General features: G+C 45.2%; 1 protein-coding gene across 1 annotated transcript in view; it reads right to left on the minus strand.

The window, feature by feature from the left end:
* The window catches only part of ATRNL1 (attractin like 1), a 716,247-nt gene that overhangs the window by 571,555 nt on the left and 128,375 nt on the right, over positions 1 to 16,317 (minus strand). Inside the window, exon 9 of the mRNA XM_063434704.1 lies at positions 1,911 to 2,094. Coding sequence (XP_063290774.1) covers positions 1,911 to 2,094 — 184 coding nt within the window. The remainder of the gene's footprint in view (positions 1 to 1,910; positions 2,095 to 16,317) is intronic.

The following is a 16,317-nucleotide window of genomic DNA, read 5'->3' on the forward strand; positions in this document are numbered from 1 at the left end:
TACTTAGCCTGACTCTTCCTTCTCATGTAGTGTAGACAGCCACCATGATTAGCAAAATCTTTTCAGCTCCTACCCCGACTCACACTCATCTCAAACATGTTATGATATAAAATGTGCAGTATCCCAACCTTTTTTGTTACATCCATTTACCGGTCATGGTTGTACATACGCTTGTTAAAATATCTATGAATAATTCTGTGTATCACTCTGCACGCCAAAATAAAGAATGTTAAGAAAACAACAAACATAAGTTCATCAGCGTGTTGATGAAGTAATTCCTCAAATGAATTGGATATTAATTTGCTTCTAGTTTATTAAAGATAGAAACATAAAAAAAAAAAAAAAAAAAAACTAGCTTAATTGCATAATTTCAGTAATAAGATGCCGTGCGACTGGGGCATGGGCAGAGAGAAAGTTTACTAATGGAGTCGGTGTGCCACCAGCTAGTGGCATTTAAAGCAGGAAGCAAGCAATGAAATCAGATTCGCACATTGTGGCCTTTTCAAGAAGAAGCGATCCCCAGAGCGAGCCCTAATCACGCATAAAAGGAGTTCACATCCCCTCCGGCAAACATTAAACCGGGGGCAGAGAATGTGCAGAGAGACAGAGCTTAATCTTCCAAACGCTGTAAGGTGGCGGTGAAGAAAGGTCAATGTATGCAGTGGACAGAGCGGATTTATATCCCCCACCCCCACGAGGAGCCATGATGGATCACAGTGTAACACTGGGTCAAAAAAAACAAGGACTTGCTGGATATTTTATAAACTGTAATAACACAGGTACAGATTAAAGGAACACTATAGTCACCTAAATTACTTTAGCTAAATAAAGCAGTTTTAGTGTATAGATCATTCCCCTGCAATTTCACTGCTCAATTCACTGTCATTTAGGAGTTAAATCACTTTGTTTCTGTTTATGTAGCCCTAGCCACACCTCCCCTGGCTATGATTGACAGAGCCTGCATGAAAAAAACAACTGGTTTCACTTTCAAACAGATGTAATTTACCTTAAATAATTGTATCTCAATCTCTAAATTGAACTTTAATCACATACAGGAGGCTCTTGCAGGGTCTAGCAAGCTATTAACATAGCAGGGGATAAGAAAATCTTAATTAAACAGAATTTCCAATAAAGAAAGCCTAAATAGGGCTCTCTTTACAGGAAGTGTTTATGGAAGGCTGTGCAAGTCACATGCAGGGAGGTGTGACTAGGGATCATAAACAAAGGGATTTATCTCCTAAATGGCAGAGGATTGAGCAGTGAGGCTGCAGGGGCATGTTCTATACACCAAAACTGCTTCATTAAGCTAAAGTTGTTCAGGTGACTATAGTGTCCCTTTAATGAGAATTTTATTTTATTTAAGAAAATCTGAACAAAATGTAAAAAGGGATCCTGGAACAGGAGGCGGCCATTGTGACTCTGTTAGCCAGGTACATCCACCCTCTAAGTTTATTTCTCAGGATAAGCCGCCAAGCCACGACAAATTCTCCATTTGGAATCACTATCCTCCAATATAATTACTTTTGTATCATAAAATAATTCCGAGAGAGGAGATGCTTCTTATGTTACAGATAGGGGGGGCCAAAACACTGGAACAGCAGCACGTCCATTTTGAAATGGTGGCTATATAACATCTAGTTTAGAGTTATCAGACAGACCCCAGTCATTTTTATAAAGTGTCACGTCCCATGCTGATGGGGGATATTTACCTTAATAAGTAAAGGTAGTATTTTTTCCGCAGCCTGAAGAGTAAAGTAAAAATGATTTCCACTGCAATATATATGGGGTATCTGGGAAAGTCTCTGTATGTGTTCTGACCTCACCCCTTTTTGATAATGTAATTTTGTTCATCAAGTAACCCATGATATTACAGTGTTTTGTGAATCAGTCACTGCTGGGGCCACACTTACCATGTCCGAGTGTTCACCTCGTAGCGGTACAGATCGTCCACCAGACCATACTTGTTGCCTGGCAACGCTTTGTGCCCACCATGTACATACACAGATTTAGTGATTGGGTCGTATACGCTGGTATGGCCATATCCTCCTTGTACGATGGCCCCTTTGGTCTCAGGAACTAGCCAAGTATTAGACCCTGAAGACAAAATAAAACAGAGAGAGATGGGGACTGAGAATTCCAGTTAAAGAAAAATACATGGAAGAAGTTAACAAAACAGAACCCCCCACCCCCCAGCTCCCCCCAATCACAAGATCAGAGGTTTCATACTCAATGCCTTCTGGTTAACATGACTGATGAACTATGGTTCCCTCGATGTCAAGCAGAAGTATAAAATAAAGCAGCTCCCCAATGCACATTGAACCAGACGCCAACATTCTTTATGTAAATCTACCTAGATTTTCTTTGTGCGTTATGTGTTCACTGTGGGAGATCAGCTCACATTGAACCTCAGCTCACAGGTTTGTAGCAGAATGTGCTTCAAACTCAATGGGATTCATGAGAAATGTTGGCTTACATCCATAAAATGCCTTTTCATATGTCAGAAGTAATGCTAAAATACAATTATATTAATTACAGATGGGATGGCAGGATAAAGTCAGGATGGGTCTTTGATGCCAGGATACTGCCGGGTGGAGGCTGGGATGGCAGGATACTGCCGGGAGGAGGCTGAGATAGCAGGATACTGCCGGGAAGAGGCTGAGATGGCAGGATACTGCCGGGAGTAGGCTGAGATAGCAGGATACTGCCGGGAGTAGGCTGAGATAGCAGGATACTGCCAGGAGGGAGTGGCGTTGTATAATGCTGGTGAGGAGGGAGTGGCGTTGTATAATGCTGGTGAGGAGGGAGTGGCATTGTATAATGCTGGTGAGGAGGGAGTGGCGTGGTATAATGTTGGTGAGGAGGGAGTGGCGTGGTATAATGTTGGTGAGGAGAGGGTGGCGTGGTATAAGGCTGGTGAAGAGGGGGTGGCGTGGTATAATGCTGGTGAGGAGGGAATATCGTGGTATAATGCTGGTGAGAAAAGGGTGGTGTGGTATAATGCTGGTGAGGAGGGAGTGGCATTGTATAATGCTGGTGAGGAGGGAGTGGCGTGGTATAATGCTGGTGAGGAGGGAGTGGCGTGGTATAATGCTGGTGAGGAGGGAGTGGCGTGGTATAATGCTGGTGAGGAGGGAGTGGCGTTGTATAATGCTGGTGTGGAGGGGGTGGCGTTGTATAATGCTGGTGTGGAGGGGGTGGCGTTGTAGAATGCTGGTGTGGAGGGGGTGGCGTTGTAGAATGCTGGTGAGGAGGGGGTGGCGTGGTATAATGCTGGTAAGGAGGGGTGGCGTGGTATAATGCTAGTGAGGAGGGAGTGGCGTTGTATAATTCTGGTGAGGAGGGAGTGGCGTGTTATAATGCTGGTGAGGAAGGAGTGGCATGGTATAATGTTGGTGAGGAGGGAGTGGCGTGGTATAATGCTGGTGAGAAGGGAGTGGCGTTGTATAATGCTGGTGAGGAGTGGGTGGTGTGGTATAATGCTGGTGAGGAGTGGGTGGCGTAGTATAATGCTGGTGAGGAGGGAGTGGCGTTTATAATTCTGGTGAGGAGGGGGTGGCGTGGTATAATGCTGGTGAGGAGGGTGTGGCGTGGTATAATGCTGGTGTGGAGGGGGTGGTATTGTAAAACGCTGGTGAGGAGGGGGTGGCGTTGCGTAATGCTGGTGAGGAGGGGGTGGCGTTGTTTAATGCTGGTGAGGAGGGAGTGGCGTGGTATAATGCCGGTGAGGGGGCTTGGCGATGTATAATTCTGGTGAGGAGTGGGTGGCGTGGTATAATGCTGGTGAGGAGGGGGTGGTGTAGTATAATGCTGGTGAGGAGGGAGTGGCGTGGTATAATGCTGGTGAGGAGGGGTGGCGTGGTATAATGCTGGTGAGGAGGGGGTGGTGTAGTATAATGCTGGTGAGGAGGGGGTGGTGTAGTATAATGCTGGTGAGGAGGGAGTGGCGTTGTATAATGCTGGTGAGGAGGGAGTGGCGTTGTACAATGCTGGTGAGGAGGGAGTGGCGTGGTATAATGTTGGTGAGGAGGGTGTGGTGTGGTATAATGCTGGTGTGGAGGGGGTGGCGTTGTATAATGCTGGTGAGGAGGGGGTGGCGTGGTATAATGCTGGTGAGGAGGGGGTGGCGTGGTATAATGCTGGTGAGGAGGAAGTGGTGTTGTATAATTCTGGTGAGGAGGGGTGGCGTTGTATAATGCTGGTGAGGAGGGAGTGGCGTTGTATAATTCTGGTGAGGAGGGGGTGGCGTGGTATAATGCTGGTGAGGAGGGGGTGGTGTTTTGTAATGCTGGTGAGGAGGGAGTGGGGTGGTATAATGTTGGTGAGGAGGGAGTGGTATTGTATAATGCTGGTGAGGAGGGGTGGCGTTGTATAATGCTGGTGAGGAGGGGGTGGCGTTGCGTAATGCTGGTGAGGAGGGGGTGGCGTTGTTTAATGCTGGTGAGGAGGGAGTGGCGTGGTATAATGCCGGTGAGGGAGCTTGTCGATGTATAATTCTGGTGAGGAGTGGGTGGCGTGGTATAATGCTGGTGAGGAGGGGTGGCGTGGTATAATGCTGGTGAGGAGGGGGTGGTGTAGTATAATGCTGGTGAGGAGGGAGTGGCGTTGTATAATGCTGGTGAGGAGAGAGTGGCGTTGTACAATGCTGGTGAGGAGGGAGTGGCGTGGTATAATGCTGGTGAGGAGGGAGTGGCGTAGTATAATGCTGGTGAGGAGGGTGTGGTGTGGTATAATGCTGGTGTGGAGGGGGTGGCGTTGTATAATGCTGGTGAGGAGGGGGTGGCGTGGTATAATGCTGGTGAGGAGGGGGTGGCGTGGTATAATGCTGGTGAGGAGGGGGTGGCGTGGTATAATGCTGGTGAGGAGGGAGTGGCGTTGTATAATTCTGGTGAGGAGGGGGTGGCGTTGTATAATGCTGGTGAGGAGGGACTGGCGTTGTATAATTCTGGTGAGGAGGGGGTGGTGTAGTATAATGCTGGTGAGGAGGGAGTGGCGTTGTATAATGCTGGTGAGGAGGGAGTGGCGTTGTACAATGCTGGTGAGGAGGGAGTGGCGTGGTATAATGCTGGTGAGGAGGGAGTGGCGTGGTATAATGCTGGTGAGGAGGGAGTGGCGTTGTACAATGCTGGTGAGGAGGGAGTGGCGTGGTATAATGCTGGTGAGGAGGGAGTGGCGTGGTATAATGCTGGTGAGGAGGGTGTGGTGTGGTATAATGCTGGTGTGGAGGGGGTGGCGTTGTATAATGCTGGTGAGGAGGGGGTGGCGTGGTATAATGCTGGTGAGGAGGGGGTGGCGTGGTATAATGCTGGTGAGGAGGGAGTGGCGTTGTATAATTCTGGTGAGGAGGGGGTGGCGTTGTATAATGCTGGTGAGGAGGGAGTGGCGTTGTATAATTCTGGTGAGGAGGGGGTGGCGTGGTATAATGCTGGTGAGGAGGGGGTGGTGTTTTGTAATGCTGGTGAGGAGGGAGTGGCGTGGTATAATGTTGGTGAGGAGGGAGTGGCGTGGTATAATGCTGGTGAGAAAAGGGTGGTGTTGTATAATGCTGGTGTGGAGGGAGTGGCGTTGTATAATTCTAGTGAGGAAGGGGTGGCGTGGTATAATGCTGGTGAGGAGGGGGTGGTGTTTTGTAATGCTGGTGAGGAGGGAGTGGCGTGGTATAATGTTGGTGAGGAGGGAGTGGCGTGGTATAATGCTGGTGAGAAAAGGGTGGTGTTGTATAATGCTGGTGTGGAGGGAGTGGCGTTGTATAATTCTAGTGAGGAAGGGGTGGCGTGGTATAATGCTGGTGAGGAGGGGGTGGTGTTGTGTAATGCTGGTGAGGAGGGGGTGGTGTTGTGTAATGCTGGTGAGGAGGGAGTGGCGTGGTATCATGCTGTTGAGGAGTGCGTGGTGTTGTGTAATGCTGGTGAGGAGGGGGTGGTGTTGTGTAATGCTGGTGAGGAAGGATGTCAGGATCGGGACAGGGATCCAACACGCAGAGTACAAACAGGTACAGGGTACGTATACCGGACCTTAGAATGGCCGGACTAACGTACGGAGAGTATAGAGAATGGTCAGAGACAAGCCGAGGTCGAGGGAACGAGAGGACAGGTAAGCGAGGAACAAGCCGGGTCAAGGATAACAGAGGTAAACAGAGTAAGTCAAACAAGCCGGGTCGGAACCAAAGGGATAACAGAAAATACCAGAGCACTGTGTGACTAGACAGGCTAGAACCACGACAGGGCAATGAGCAAATGGGAGAAGCAAGTTTAAATACCCTGGCTCGGAGGGAGAGACACGCCTCTGACGAGATCTGATTAGTCTCTAAAGGATTGAGTGACAGGTCGTTCCGGGCTGGCGTCCTGACGTCGGTTTCCGGACGTCCTGCTACAAAAGGAAGAGACTCCCTCGCGGCCGGCGTTTACGTGACCGGGAGGACCGCGAGGAACAGAGGAAAGAGCCCGTCCGGATGGATAGACGTCTAAGTCTCTGCCTCTCTCGGAGGTAGAGACCTCAGGTACCCTGACAGTACCCCCCCTCTCAGATACGCCCACCGGGCGGAAGGAACCGGGACGAGATGGGAAGCGGGAGTGAAACGCCCTGCGGAGACGAGGAGCATGAACATCCTCTTGAGGTACCCAACTCCTCTCCTCAGGACCATATCCCTTCCAATCGACCAGATATTGTACTCTCCCCCGGGAGATTCGAGAATTGATAATAGAGTTGACCTCATACTCCTCCTGACCCTCCACCTGAACAGAGCGAGGAGAGGACGTCGTGGAGGAAAATCGGTTGCAGACTAGTGGTTTCAGCAATGAAACATGAAATGAGTTAGGGATGCGTAAGGCAGTAGGAAGAGCTAGACGATACGCAACAGGGTTAATCCGAGTCAGCACCCTGTAAGGTCCAATATAACGAGGAGCGAATTTCATGGAAGGTACTTTTAGACGGATGTTTCTTGTACTCAACCATACTCTATCACCTGGAACAAACACCGGAGCCGCCCTTCTACGTTTATCGGCGTGTTTCTTAACCAGCATAGAATTGTGCAGAAGAATTTGTCGAGTCTGATCCCACAACTTCCTCAAATTGGCAACATGAACATCAACCGACGGTATCCCTTGGGAAGGGGAGGCCGAGGGAAGAATAGATGGATGAAAGCCATAATTCAAGAAGAAGGGGCTTGAATGAGTAGAATCACAAACGACATTGTTGTGTGCAAACTCCGCGCAAGGAATCAAACCAACCCAATCGTCCTGGTGTTCAGAAACAAAACAACGTAAATATTGTTCAATTTTTTGGTTGGTGCGTTCAGCAGCTCCGTTAGACTGAGGATGATAGGCAGAAGAGAAATTCAATTTGATACCCAGTTGAGAGCAGAAGGACCTCCAAAAACGGGAAACAAATTGGGAACCTCTGTCAGATACAATTTGGGACGGTATCCCATGTAAACGAAAAATCTCCCTAGCGAATATCTCCGCCAATTCGGGTGAAGACGGGAGTTTAGGCAGAGGGACGAAGTGAGCCATCTTGGTGAATCTGTCAACCACGGTGAGGATGACAGTCTGTCTTTTAAAGATAGGCAAATCGACAATGAAGTCCATAGCTAAACAGGACCATGGTTTCTCTGGAACCTCTAAGGGATGCAGAAATCCACATGGAAGTGTATGAGGTTGCTTAGTCTTAGTACAGACCTCACAAGTATCGATGAAATCTTTAATATCCTTACGCAAAGCAGGCCACCAGAAATCTTTGGAGATTAAAGCATACGTCTTGCGAATGCCAGGATGCCCAGCTACCTTGCTGTTGTGGAAACACCGCAACACTTCCAGTTGGAGAGCAGGAGGAACGAAGTGTCTATCCCCAGGAGTCTGTTTAGGAGCCAGATGTTGTAACTCCATGATCTCGGCAAGCAACGGAGAATGAATCCTGAGATTCGTGTTAGCGATGATCTTACATTTAGGAACTATCGAGGAAAGAACTGGCTCAACTATAGTGGACGGTTCATATTGGCGAGATAAAGCATCGGCTTTGGAGTTCTTAGAACCAGGTCTATAAGTAAGCACATAATTGAAGTGAGTCAGAAATAGGGACCAACGAGCCTGCCTGGCTGATAGGCGTTTAGCCTCCCCAATATAGGACAAGTTCTTGTGATCCGTTAGAATAGTAACAGGATGTAAGGTCCCCTCTAATAAATGTCTCCACTCCTTAAGGGCCATAATGACCGCTAACAGTTCCCTGTCACCGATGTCATATCTGCTTTCAGGACCAGATAGTTTCTTAGAGAAAAACCCACAAGGGTGTAACGGTTTGTCCACCCCTAACCTTTGTGACAGAACAGCCCCTACTCCCGTCTCAGAGGCATCAACCTCGAGTAGGAACGGCAGAGTCGTATCAGGATGAACCAAAATTGGTAGAAATATAAACAGTATATATATGTGTATGATACCTTAGAGTGAATAACAATGGTATCTAAATATACTTATACTTATCTGATAAAATCAAGAACAGCCTCTCAAGGTCGTGGCCCAGTCCCGACCTTTTACAACATATACAAAGGCAAAGGAGAAATGAGATACGGCTGTTTACAATCTAAAATAGGAACAGAAAAAGATACATAGTGTAATACAGTAAAACACAAAAATGATGCGCCAAGATAATGTTGCACTCACGAGATTGAAGTGAATAATGCGCCTGAACAGGTGCCTGCCCCAATACGTTTGGGCGGCTGGGTGTCTCCACTTTCCACTGGAACTCCAAGCGGACCAAGAAATGGACTGAGACTTCAGTAGAGGTAAGTAAAATAAATATGCAGATTTATTGTAGAAAAGAGGCTACAAATAATAGCCGTATTCAATAAAAGTATAAATGCAAGAGAGGTCCTACGCGTTTCGTTCCTATACAAAGGAACTTCCTCAGGGACCGAGATTCAAATAAAATCAATCAATACATAAAAAAATGCATACAATACTATCCCCCCAAAGAGTCTCTTTAAATAGGCTAAGCCTATAGTTCATTGGTGGATCCGGTGGGAGTTACCGTTGATTGTAGATCCTGTTCAGTTGCAGAGTATTCATCAGACCTGTTCAGGTGTAGAGAGGTGTTCCAACATTCGATTTCGGCGCCAAACGGAAAAACCGGAAACCGGAAGTAGTATTCCGTTCTCACTTCCGCGTTCCATTGCCCTGTGCGTTCCAACTCAGAGATGAAAAGTGGTTAAGCATATCGCCACCTAGAGGTCGCCTAGGGCATAGCAGTTTTGAAACATATGCAGAAAACAAGCACATTATAAAGAATGTCTTCCTAATAAAGATGCTAATCATAGTGCAATTACTTAGATCCATATAACTAAAACCCTAAAAAATAATCAGTGTATACTTAATTTTCTACTATTACAATTAAATGTATAACAGTCACATTTAAACTCTTTGATAATTAGATTATAAGTGTATTGCTAATAGTGAAAAACTTTTCAATAGCATTTTGATCATATGCGATCAATAAATTTAATGAAACATTCTGTAGCTCAAATGATCATATTATATATAGGTGCTAAACTAAATAATAATTAATAATGTCACACTTAAAGGCAACCAGGAAGTGCATATACAATGTGTAGAATAATTATCAGTATCAACGTCCTAATATAAACTATGTTGATAAGTTCATTATAAATATAAACCAGTGTTACATAACTTTATTTATTTTGTGCTCGTATAGATTCATGTAGTATATATGTTATAAAAAACGGATCTTAATATCCATAAAGATTCCTTACATAATGTATCTTAATAATTATAATAGTATCCAATGTTTGATTATCTTTCATAAAACTGTTCCTTATTTATTTAAGTGAATTTGTCTCACATATTCCAAATGTCCTGACCTTTGTCATAAAGGAAAGGAGCATATAGAAAAAAGGAAGGGGAAAATAAACAAAAAAAGGGGGAGGAAGAAGGAGGAAGGGGAATCCTTCCCATGAGGGCACTATCACGGGGTCACCAAAGGAAGATAATTATATTAATCAAGGAAGCATATGAGGTCAATATCATGATTGAGTCCCTTTGGATGGAGGGTCTGGAGTTTGTGTATCCAGTATGTCTCGCGTTGTGATAGTTTTTTAAGTCTATCCCCCCCTCTCCAATAGGGCAATACTCTCTCAATTCCCACACACTTAAAATGAGAAAAAGAAAAATGGGGGCAAGCGTTGCAATGAATAGGTACAGAGTGGGTCTCGAGTTTCTTCTTTATATTATTAAGATGTTCCATTAGTCTTATTTTGAGGATCCTTTTTGTACGGCCTACATACTGTTTGCCACACGGACACTGCAGTAGGTAAACGACATAGTCCGTGTGGCAACCAATATCCATCCTGATATTAAACTTTTCTCCTGTGCTGAAACTACAAAAGGAATTTGTTCTAAATACCAGGCTTGTAGTGCAAGCCTTACACGTGTTACAACCTCTAAAAGATCCCAATATTGTAGAATTATTCGACTTGGTAGGTTTAAGGGCATAGCTGGGAGCTAACATGTTTTTAAAGTTTTTATTTTTCTTATAGATGACTCTAGGCAGTTGTGATAAGGTAGCCCCCAACACCGGATCCTGCAGCAAAATTGGCCAATGTTTTTGTAAACATTTTTTGATTCTATTGTGGTCGGTGTTAAATTGTGTTAGGAAGGCTGAAGAAAATTCCTTCACCTGAGGTGTATCTGTCCGAGGTTTATCTCCCAATAGTTGGTTTCTATTAACCTGTCTAGCTAATCGAATTTCTCTATCTAGAGTGTTTTTGTTATAACCTTTCTCCAACAATTTCTTTTTCACATGTGTAGATTGGACATTAAAATCCTGGCTATCGGAGCAATTGCGCCTTAAGCGTGTAAACTGGCTTCTCGCAATGCCCCTAAGCCAGGGTTTGTGATGGCAGCTCAGCTGATGTACAAACCCATTCCCATCGGTGGGTTTGAAAAAACACTTGGTTCTAATCTCTCCCTGGTCAATGAACAAGGTGAGATCCAAAAAATGGATCTCGACCTTGTTCCAGACGGGGGACAGCACCAAGTTATAAGTATTCAGATTAAGAAAATTAACAAATTCCTGAAATAAAGAAGAAGAACCTCGCCAAATAATAATAACGTCATCTATATACCGCCGCCAGAGCACCAGGTTCTCCCTCCAGTCATGACCAGACCATACGTATAGGTCCTCCCACCTTCTCATATAGGTGTTGGCATAACTGGGGGCGAACCTGGTGCCCATGGCGGTCCCTGTGGTTTGTAAATAAAATTCACCATTAAAATAAAAATAATTGTGTTTCAAAATAAAATTAACTGCACTCAAAAGAAACTGTTGGAGGTTACCTGCTAAGTTTGTGTCCTGTGACATGAAATGTTTCAACGCCTCTAGTCCTAGATCGTGATTAATTACTGTGTAAAGAGAGGTTACATCCAGCGTGGCCCAACTATACTCAGTGTGCCACTCAATGGACTCCAATTCCTGCAAAAAAGATTTGGTGTCCTTGATGTAGGACAAAGCTCCTTGAGCATATTTTTGCAGGAAGGAGTCTGCAAAAGCTGACAGATTTGCAGTAAGTGAGTTGACACCACTGATGATCGGGCGTCCAGGAGGATTAGGTAACCTCTTGTGCGTTTTGGGGAGGAAATAAAAAATGGGAATAACAGGATTTTTTTGGAACAAAAAATCAAAATTCTTTTGGGATATGATGTCATTATTCTTTGCCTCCTCTAAAAAATTCCTTAGTTTCAGATTGAAATGTAAGGTGGGGTCACTTTTCAGGATCATGTATGTCTCTTTATCTCCCAAAATATTGGAAGATTCTTCCAAATAGTAGGTAGTGGTCATGAGGACAATCCCCCCCCCTTTGTCGGCCTCTTTTATGACTAAGTCATCTCTTTCCATTAGATTTTTTAAAACATTTTTCTCCCTACGTGTGAGATTGTAGTCACGTGTTTTTTGTTTAGTTGTAAGAATATGGAATTCTTTTTCCACCATACGTTCAAACGTCTCCAAGTAAGGTCCCTTACTCGGAGCAGGGTAAAAATGTGACTTGGGTTTAAATCTATGGGGGATAACGTCTCCATCGTTAGTACCCACATCAGTGCCCACATGGGAAGGACTTAACAAAAAATGTCTCTTGACCGTCAAGGAACGCATATATTTCTTGAGGTCAATATATAAATTGAATTCATTGGCAGCCTGATTGGGAGCAAATTTCATTCCCTTCGAAAGTAAATTAATTTCTTCCTCAGACAATGGGATATCCGTTAAATTAAAAATACCTCTTTCTTTTGCTTTTTGTCTGAGGTTACAGGATCTCTGGGAAATCCCAACTAGTCCTCCGTTCTCCCCCTTTTTGAGGGGGTTTCTTGTTGAAGAGCGGAGAACCTGTTGGGATGTTCCCAAACATCCGCCCTGGGTTGGAAATAATTCATAATGTTTTTTTCTTTGGGGCCTTTCAAGCGACCCTGAAAATTTTGTTCCCTTTCGTTGGGTTGTGAGTGATTGCCCCAATGATTTGTATGATTATTAGTATCTTGTGTACGGGGTTTCACAATCTCACTTCTTATTGGAGATGATCTCCTGGAGAATTGTCGTAAGGATTTTTCCCTTGGGGGTGTTTTTAACCTTCTATTGGTGGTTCCCTGATGGAAGGAATTAAGATCTTTAGAGCCAGTGTGTGTTCCAGGTGTTCTGGACCTTCCTCTATTGTGGGGTGCTCTAGATCTATTACCTCTATAAGAACCAAAATTGGGGCAGAGGCAAAAAGTTCCTTGAGCGTCTTGAAAGCAACAAGAGCCTCAGTAGACCAGGTCTTAGTATTAGCCCCTTGTTTGGTCATATTGGTAATAGGCGCAATAATAGAAGAGTATCCCTTAATAAAGCGCCTATAATAATTAGAGAAACCAATAAACCTCTGAACAGCCTTGAGTCCCTTGGGTAATGGCCAATCTAAAATAGATTGGAGTTTGTCAGGATCCATCTTAAAGCCTTCCCCAGAAATCACGTACCCAAGAAAGTCTATCTGAGACTGGTCAAAACTGCATTTCTCCAATTTACAGTATAGGCCATGTTGCAGAAGTTTGAGCAATACCTTTCTGACTTGTCTGTGGTGGGTCTCAATCTCCCTAGAGTGTATAAGTATGTCATCCAGGTATACAATGACACAATCATGTTGAAACTCCCTAAGAACTTCATTAATCAAATCCTGAAAGACTGCCGGAGCATTACAAAGACCAAATGGCATAACCGTGTATTCATAGTGACCGTAACGGGTATTGAACGCCGTCATCCACTCGTGTCCATCCTGGATTCTCACCAAGTTATACGCCCCTCTGAGATCTAACTTGGTGAAAATTTTAGAGCCCTTTAAACGATCAAACAGCTCGGTAATCAAAGGAATGGGATAGGCATTTCTGATGGTTATCTTATTCAACCCTCGGTAATCAATACAAGGTCTCAAAGTGCCATCCTTCTTTTTAACGAAAAAAAAACCAGCCCCGGCGGGGGAAGAGGATCTCCTAATGAATCCTTTTTCTAGATTCTCACGAATATATTCCTCTAGAACCGAGTTCTCTTGAGTGGATAGAGGATATACATTGCCCCTCGGAGGCATAGTACCAGGTAAAAGCTTAATTTTACAATCAAATGACCTGTGTGGAGGTAAGGTATCGGCATTCTTCTTGTCGAATACTGCTTTTAAGTCCTGGTAGATGAACGGTATCTGTCCCTCTGTAGACTGAGTGGAACTACCCGGTGTGTTTATTACAGCCAATGGGGAAACCCTGCGTAAACACTTCTCCTGGCAGCCCTGACCCCATGAGAGTATCTCCCCTAACTCCCAATCGATAATAGGGTTATGTCTTTTTAACCATGGGTACCCCAGGACTATGGGGACCGAAGGGGACGAAATGAGCATAAGTGATAAGATTTCCTCGTGTAAGATACCAACAGTTAAGTTAACGGGTATAGTCTCACGGGAGAGGTCTACCATCTATGGCCTCAACGGCCAAGGGTGTATCCCTTAACTGGGATGGGACAGTGTGTTTAGTAGCAAAGGCTTGGTCGATAAAATTCTCAGCAGCTCCGGAATCTATCAAAGCCATAGTCTTTAGTACTCCCTTCTCCCAAGTTAAAGAAACTGGTAGCAGAAGCCTGTGATCTTTATAATTATGAGTAGAGGACAAAATAGAAACACCCAAGGCCTGTCCTCTAGAGAAACTTAGGTGCGAGCGTTTCCCGAACGATTAGGACAATTCAGGCGTAAGTGACCTCTGACTCCACAATACATGCATAATCCCTCTCTTCTCCTGTACTGTCTCTCTTCTTCTGAGAGGCGAGTATTGCCTATCTGCATAGGTTCAGGAAACAGTGAGGTAGTGGACTCAGGACCTTAAAATGCGGGAGCTAATTTACAGGAAGGTCTAAGGTTCCTCTCTCGAGTGTTTTGTCTCTCTCTTAAACGCTCATCAATACGAGAAATGAACGAAATTAAATCCTCCAAATTTTCAGGGAGTTCTCTAGTAGCAACCTCATCAAGGATTACGTCTGATAACCCGTTCAAAAATACATCAATATAAGCCTGCTCATTCCACTTAACTTCTGACGCCAGAGACCTGAACTCTAGTGCATAATCCACGAGAGTTCGGTTCTCCTGTCTCAGGCGCAACAGTAATCTGGCTGCATTGACCCTTCTACCAGGGGGGTCAAAAGTTCTTCTAAAGGCAGCTACAAAGGCATTATAATTATATACTAACGGGTTATCGTTCTCCCATAGTGGGTTGGCCCATCTCAGAGCTTTCTCAATGAGTAAGGTAATAATAAATCCAACCTTTGCCCTATCTGTAGGATAGGAGCGAGGTTGTAATTCAAAGTGGATACTGATCTGGTTAAGAAAACCACGACACTTCTCAGGTGAGCCACCATAACGTACTGGTGGTGTAATACGGGAAGAGGCACCAACAGTGGCTACCTCTAGGCCTGAGCTCACAGGAGAAATAGAAGTAGTACGCGTCTCCTCTGGCGGGTTATTAGCACGAGACAATAACGCCTGTAGTGCTAGCGCCATCTGATCCATTCTGTGCTCCATGGCTTCAAACCTAGGATCAGAAGGACCAAGCTGACTGTTTGTACTTGCAGGATCCATTGGCCCTGTCGTAATGTCAGGATCGGGACAGGGATCCAACACGCAGAGTACAAACAGGTACAGGGTACGTATACCGGACCTTAGAATGGCCGGACTAACGTACGGAGAGTATAGAGAATGGTCAGAGACAAGCCGAGGTCGAGGGAACGAGAGGACAGGTAAGCGAGGAACAAGCCGGGTCAAGGATAACAGAGGTAAACAGAGTAAGTCAAACAAGCCGGGTCGGAACCAAAGGGATAACAGAAAATACCAGAGCACTGTGTGACTAGACAGGCTAGAACCACGACAGGGCAATGAGCAAATGGGAGAAGCAAGTTTAAATACCCTGGCTCGGAGGGAGAGACACGCCTCCGACGAGATCTGATTAGTCTCTAAAGGATTGAGTGACAGGTCGTTCCGGGATGGCGTCCTGACGTCGGTTTCCGGACGTCCTGCTACAAAAGGAAGAGACTCCCTCGCGGCCGGCGTTTACGTGACCGGGAGGACCGCGAGGAACAGAGGAAACAGCCCGTCCGGATGGATAGACGTCTAAGTCTCTGCCTCTCTCGGAGGTAGAGACCTCAGGTACCCTGACAAGGGAGTGGCGTGGTATCATGCTGGTGAGGAGGGGGTGGTGTTGTATAATGCTGGTGAGGAGGGAGTGGCGTTGTATAATGCTGGTGAGGAGGGAGTGGCGTGGTATCATGCTGTTGAGGAGGGGGTGGTGTTGTGTAATGCTGATGAGGAGGGGGTGGTGTGGTATAATGCTTGTGAGAAAAGGGTGTTGTTGTATAATGCTGGTGTGGAGGGAGTGCCGAGGTATAACAATATTGAGGCTAGCGTGCCCTGCAACAGCAATGAATCTTGGGAAAAGTACCTTTTTATAAAATGTATATTAAATGCCATGGTTATAGTTATAATTCTACAAACTGAAATATAAAAAATAACATAGTTTTTGTGTTTGTGACATTTTTAAAGCGGAAGCTGGAGTGTTGGTCATGTGTTTGATTGAAGAGATAATGTATTTTTTTAATGGACGTAGCTGTACGGGGAGCATCGTCAGGTCAGCAGACACAATGAGTCGCTGATGAGGTGTGAGGGATGGAACAGACCCTCACACATTACAAGCGCTCAAACATCTGGCAACAAAGTCTGAAACATTAGCTAGAGGGTGGTACATAGAAAGACCCATTCTA

The sequence above is a fragment of the Pelobates fuscus genome, chromosome 10 (genome assembly GCF_036172605.1).
Source record: "Pelobates fuscus isolate aPelFus1 chromosome 10, aPelFus1.pri, whole genome shotgun sequence".
In the NCBI taxonomy this organism is placed as follows: Eukaryota; Metazoa; Chordata; class Amphibia; order Anura; family Pelobatidae; genus Pelobates; species Pelobates fuscus.